General features: G+C 40.3%; 1 protein-coding gene across 7 annotated transcripts in view; it reads right to left on the reverse strand.

The window, feature by feature from the left end:
* The window catches only part of LOC127441320 (protein strawberry notch homolog 2-like), a 52,028-nt gene that overhangs the window by 15,355 nt on the left and 29,924 nt on the right, over positions 1–6,749 (reverse strand). For all 7 annotated transcript variants that reach the window (XM_051698585.1, XM_051698584.1, XM_051698583.1 and 4 more), the window contains 3 exons: positions 1,920–2,051; positions 1,652–1,787; positions 1,458–1,570 (listed from right to left, as the gene is read on the reverse strand). In XM_051698585.1, the coding sequence (XP_051554545.1) occupies positions 1,458–1,570; positions 1,652–1,787; positions 1,920–2,051 (381 nt within the window). The remainder of the gene's footprint in view (positions 1–1,457; positions 1,571–1,651; positions 1,788–1,919; positions 2,052–6,749) is intronic.

The following is a 6,749-nucleotide window of genomic DNA, read 5'->3' on the forward strand; positions in this document are numbered from 1 at the left end:
CAACTTGGGCTATGAGCTTCTCAACCCTTCCTCCAGACTCTATGATCTTGGTTTCCAAATGAAATACAAAACTTGCTCTCATCTGAAAAGAGGACTTTGGACCACTGGGCAACAGTCCAGTTCTTCTTCTCCTTAGCCCAGGTAAGACGCCTCTGATGTTGTCTGTGGTTCAGGAGTGGCTTAACAAGAGGAATACGACAACTGTAGTCAAATTCCTTGACACGTCTGTGTGTGGTGGCTCTTGATGCCTTGACCCCAGCCTCAGTCCATTCCTTGTGAAGTTCACCCAAATTCTTGAATCGATTTTGCTGGACAATCATAAGGCTGCGGTTCTCTCGGTTGGTTGTGCATCTTTTTCTTCCACACTTTTTCCTTCCACTCAACTTTCTGTTAACATGCTTGGATACAGCACTCTGTGAACAGCCAGCTTCTTTGGCAATGAATGTTTGTGGCTTACCCTCCTTGTGAAGGGTGTCAATGATTGTCTTCTGGACAACTGTCAGATCAGCAGTCTTCCCCATGATTGTGTAGCCTAGTGAACCAAACTGAGAGACCATTCTGAAGGCTCAGGAAACCTTTGCAGGTGTTTTGAGTTGATTAGCTGATTGGCATGTCACCATATTCTAATTTTTTGAGATAGTGAATTGGTGGGTTTTTGTTAAATGTGAGCCAAAATCATCACAATTAAAAGAACCAAAGACTTAAACTACTTCAGTCTGTGTGCACTGAATTTATTTAATACACGAGTTTCACAATTTGAGTTGAATTACTGAAATAAATGAACTTTTCCATGACATTCTAATTTATTGAGATGCACCTGTATACACACACACACACACACACACACACACACACACGTGTATATATACACACACACACACACACGTGTGTGTGTGTGTGTGTGTATATATATATATATATATATATATATATATATATATATATTTTATTTTTATTTTTTTAATTTTATTTTTTTAATTAATGACATACTTTTTATGTTTAGTTAATATTTATTGATAGAAAATAATGACATCACACATATCAGGGTTCTGAACTGTGTGTAGACATGTCAAGAATTCTGGTAAAAAGACTTAAAAAATGACAAGCCTCATAAAACAAACCAAAAATAATTTTGGAAGTTCAAGCACCACCTTTCCCTAACACTTTTTACATTTTCTGTTCTTTTTTAACAATGTATTTTTGAGAGAGTTCCAAGCAACATATGTAAAGCACCAGTACATTTGTACTATTGGTCCAAATTCCTGTATCACATAGCTGTATATTAAGCATTAAACATGTTCTGATTGTCTGTGATTTGGAAGCTTCGCAGAGCATTTCGCTTTCCATGAAAAATGTCTTGGTTAGGAGCTGGTGTAAATGCATCATTTTCAGCAATGTTTTAAATGCAGTGTTTATGCGCTAGTGTTCGTCACATTTGAAAGTGTACATGACATTACCAGACTCTCCAGTCTCTTGGCAACAATAGATGCGAAGCGTCTCTCCCCGGCGAGCTCAGATATGAGGAAGATATACTCTGGAGCTGTAACTTGATTCGAACGATGTGTTCGACCTGATAATACACACAGCCACAACATTAGAAAACCACAACAGCTTCTCTCAAACACATGGTCACAAACAGACAGACACTCACCAAACTGCTGGATGGCGCGGTCGGCGCTCCACGGCAGCTCTAAGGTCATGTGAACTCTTCTCCTGCGGTTCTGAACACGTTTATCTGCCTGTAGAGAGATTCCCGAGCTAGCCGCCTCAGAGATGATCGCTATCAACTGAAAGAAAAAGATGTTTTTGCATTAGATTCTGAAGAGAGCTTTGGAACAACATGAGGCTGAGTAAAAGATCACTTTTTGCTCAATCAGAATAATGGAGCTATTTGTTATTTAAAGGTTAGCAGTCTTTACCTTATCTCCTGACATGAATCGCTCTTTCTCTCTGATGTTGACGTGATCGATGGTGAGGCCTTGTTCCGCTCTGGTCTCGTATCTTACGCTACCATCAGGACGACGCACCACACGTCCCTTGCGTCCTGTCATCTGAGCACACACACACATTTAATGTTGTACTTGTGTTTACATACAACAGATAAGTACAGTGGCAAGAAAAAGTGAACCCTTTGGAACTGAAAAATGTTATCTCATCTTCATCAAAGTCACAAGTATACACAAACACAATGTGCTTAAGCTAACAAAGCACAAACATTTATAATCCTTCTCTTTTTTGAACACATCCCATTAAACATTCACGGTGCTGTGGAAAAAGTACGTGAACCCTTGGATTTAAAGGAATGTTCTGGGTTCAATAAAAGTAAAGCTCAATCGACAGCATTTGTGGCATAATATTGATTACCACAAAAAAAAAAAATCATCGCTCTCGGTGGGGCGCGTGGTGAGTTGTGCGTGAATGCCGCGGAGAATAGCGAAGCCTCCACGCGCTACGTCTCCGCGGTAATGCCCTCAACAATACACGTGATAAAATGCGCAGATTGATGGTCTCAGACGCGGAGGCAACTGAGATTCGTCCTCCGCCACCCGGATTGAGGCGAGTCACTACACCACTACGAGGACTTAGAGCACATTGGGAATTGGGCGTTCCAAATTGGGGACAAAAAATAAATAAATCAAAAAATCTGTTACAGTGAGGCACTTACAATGAAAGTGAATGGGGGCCAATGTTTGAACGTTAAAATACTCACTGTTTCGAAAGTATAGCCACAATACATAAGTGTAAATCAGAGCGTGTGAGCGGAGCGTGGAGCGGTTATAATTCCACCTGAGCGGAGAGCGCCTTTTTGAAGATTCCACTCGGCTCGCTCACGCCACTGAATGCACTTCGTGATATGCTGGTTTGGGAATCTGAGAAATAAGCAATCAAAGTAAAAATCAAAGCAAAGCAAAGAACAAGGAAGGATAGACTGTGAGAGTAAGCAAATTCCCTTTGGAATCTTTAGCGTCACACTGCCAGAAAGCACGAGGATGTTTTACGCGAACATGGTAGCGCAGCAAAAGGTGAGCTAGTAGGCTACACTACCATTTGATAATAAATTAAGAGATAAGTAAGGTATATCTTGTTGTTTTGCAAACATGACAGGGCAGCTGCCAGCTAGATGCAAGCCTGGTTCTGCGGGGATGCGAACGTTAGAGCACCCTCAATTGAATATGTAAGCTTAATAATACTGTACATCGGCAAAGCATATTTCCTTGACGACTGTTAGATAATCGGGTGTACCAGACCTTCATTATCGTTTGTAAGAAGTCAAATATTCCTCTGTTAACACATATGCCATTGAGCATCTTCAAATAATGCCATAAATTATTGTATTTTTTTTCCAATTCTAATTACCTTTATTTACTTTAAACAAGTCATCAAACATGCCTCTACAAGTTAAGACTTTACTATGTAAAGGAGAAGCCATACATCAACACTGTCCAGAAGTGCTGCCAACTTCTCTGGGCTTGGTCTCATCTGAGATGGAAAGCAGAACAGTGGAACTGTGTTTTTTGGTCTGAAGAGTCCACATTTCAAAAAGTTTTTAAAAAACACAGCCGTCATGTTCTCCAGGCCAAAGAGGAAAAGGACCATCCAAGCTGTTATCAGCGTCAGGTCCAAAAGCCAGTGTCTGTATGGGCCAGGGGTGTGGCAGTGCCCATGGCATGGGTAACTCGCACATCTGTAAGAATACCATTAATGCAAACATATATGTACAAATGTTGGAGCAACATATACTGCCATCCAACACCGTCTTTTCCAGGGACGTCCCGGCATTTTCCAGCAGGACAACTTCAAACCACTAACTGCCTGGATTACAGGTGCACGGCTGTGTGAGCAGAGAGTGCGGGTGCTAAATTGGCCTGCCTACAGTCCTGACCTGTCTCCAATTGAGAATGTGTGTCGCATTATTAAGCACACCATCTGGCAACGAAGACCCCGCACAATTGTACAGCTAAAGACTTACATAATGGATGAATGGGGGAAAATTCCACTTTCTAAACTTGACAAACTTGTGTCTTCAGTGCCCAAATGCTTAATAAGTGTTATTAGAAGAAATGGTGATGTTTCACAGTGGTAAACACTCGACTGTCCCAACTTTTTTGGAGCGTGTTGCAATCATCTGATTTGAAATTACTGTACATTTAAAAAAAAAAAAAAAAAGTATAAACATCATATTATGTGTAGTTATGGTGCTTTCAATATAGCAAAGGGTAAATGTAACGTACAAATCACTCATTTTTGTTTTTATTTAAAATTTTCATACTGTTCCAACTTTTTCGGAATTAGGGTTGTATGACCACAAGAGATTAATGTCGTGCGACAGTTTTGTTCTAATCGGTGTCGGCTTTTGTGAACCTACACCACAGATGTTGCACCTGTTTTAATAACAAGCTCCTCTTTTCTTGACTTTTCATCATATCAGAAACAATTCATCAAATGATGGAGAAGTACAGATGTGCGGTGTAGTCAAGCACACCTCGACATGTTAAAGAGATGATTCAGGTGTCTGGATCAAAGTGACGCTGTCCCGGCAAAGTGTGTCTGATCACGGTGGACTGCTGCATCCTCCACTATAGAGCGCTCAGAATCGGCCCTCAAAATCAGAATTGCAAATGCAATGAGTTTGTGGGCGAGTTTGCGGCGTTGCCTGATCTGCATTACTCCTTTAGTGAATCTGCCGTTAAACCAGCGTGTGCAAATAACTGTTTTTTTTTTTGGGGGGGGGGGGGATTTTCCCCCTTTTTCTCCCAATTTGGAATGCCCAGTTCCCAATGCGCTCTAAGTCCTCGTGGTCGCATAGTGATTCGCCTCAGTCCGGGTGGCGGAGGACGAATCCCAGTTGCCTCCGCGTCTGAGACCGTCAATCCGCGCATCTTATCACGTGGCTTGTTGAGCGCGTTGCCACGGAGACATAGCGCGTGTGGAGGCTTCACGCCATCCACCGCGGCAACCACGCTCAATTCACCACGTGCCCCACCGAGAACAAACCACATTATAGCGTATTTTACTACTGAGCAACCCAGGCCCCAATAACTGTCAATTTTAATGGCCACAACTCATTCCCCGCTCAAGCCTGGTTTCACTCTCATGTGAAGTGTGCCCGCTGATAGATATGCTCGCTCTGCGCACATGGATATTTACATATCGCGATATACACGATATAGCAAAATCTCTTATCGATTGACCCTTTATATCGTCACCACTATATATCACCCAGCCCTAATGGACACCAATGCTGTTTAATGTTTTCCATAAATAGACTCATGAACAGAGATGTTAACCAGTTCCAGTGATTCCTTCAAGTCATTATCTGTCACTCTAGGGTTCTTTTTTACCTCACTGAGCATTCTGCAGTGTTCCTTTTGAGTCATCTTGGCTGGACTTCTAGGGAGAGTAGCCACTGTACTAATCCTCTCCATTTATGGACAATTTGTCTTCTTCAAATAACTTTACCCTTTCCATCTTTATGCAAACCAACAATTCTTGATCGTAGGTCTTCTGAGGCATGGTCCACGTCAGCAGATGCTTCTTGTGAATAGCAAACTAAAAATGTTTGAGGGCTTTTTATGAGTCAAAGTAGCTCTCATCCACACCTCAAATCTCATTTCATTAATTAGATGCCAGGTTTGCAAACTCCTGACTTTAATTAGCTGTTGATGTCATTATCCTAGGGGTTCACATACTTTTTCCAGTTTTACACTGTGAATGTTTAAATTATGTATTTAATATGTACAAGAACAATACAATAATGTGCGTGTTATTAGTTTAATAAGACTGTGTTTGTTCATTATTGTAACTTAGATGATCAAACCAGATTTTAAGACAAAGTAATACATAAACGCAGGTGAAAGGGTTCACATACTTTTTCTTGCCACTGTATGACATTTGAGAGAGAATAAAATCTGAACTAAGACATAACCCTCAGCAAAAGACACAAAAGTGATCAAGCATATTCTGTGCAATGTAAATTGCTATTAAGTCTGTCAAACGAAAAGTTAACATTTTTCAAAGAGTTCATATCACGAACCTCGCAAATTTGGTCAAATCCAGTTATTAGCTCTTTCTCACTATTTTCTTTTCTTAAAATCTGCCCAATGTAGATTTTATTCTTTCTGTCTTTTAATTTTGGGCTCAAATAAGACCTGGGCATGTTTTGTACAGATTTCGTGTTATTCATTCATTTAGTATCTATGTAATGCAGGGCTCTAAACTGTGACTAAAATTGTTGGTATTTACGTATGGGTCACGTTATATTTCATAAAAATAATCACACTAAATTAAAGCGTTTAACTGGCAGCCATAATTGTAATACATTGTAATAATTATGCTAAGAATACATATTTTGCATCTCTTATCTGTTTGTGAGCGCACCAAGGAGTGAAGACATTTAGAAAAGAGAGTCCCCTGTGTATTTCAAGCTTGTTTATAATTAAAAGTCCAGCATTATGTACCAAATATCGCTTTTGTTTTTGTTTATTATTGGTATTTTGGTTGCAAAATAAACTGCATCTGGGATTTCATTCAGTTTGGACCCTTGCAATATCTGTGTCTGGGCCGCCTCGTCACATTTTTTTTTTTTTTTTTTTTTATTGAACCAAAAAGTTATCCAACACCTATATCACCCATGTGAAAAACTAACTGCCCCCTTAACCTTAATAGCTGGTTGTGCCAACTTTAGCAGCAACAACTGCAACCAAACGCTTCTGATAACTGGAGATCAGTCTTTCACAACGCTGTGGGGA

Source organism: Myxocyprinus asiaticus, chromosome 5 (genome assembly GCF_019703515.2).
Source record: "Myxocyprinus asiaticus isolate MX2 ecotype Aquarium Trade chromosome 5, UBuf_Myxa_2, whole genome shotgun sequence".
Taxonomy (NCBI): Eukaryota; Metazoa; Chordata; class Actinopteri; order Cypriniformes; family Catostomidae; genus Myxocyprinus; species Myxocyprinus asiaticus.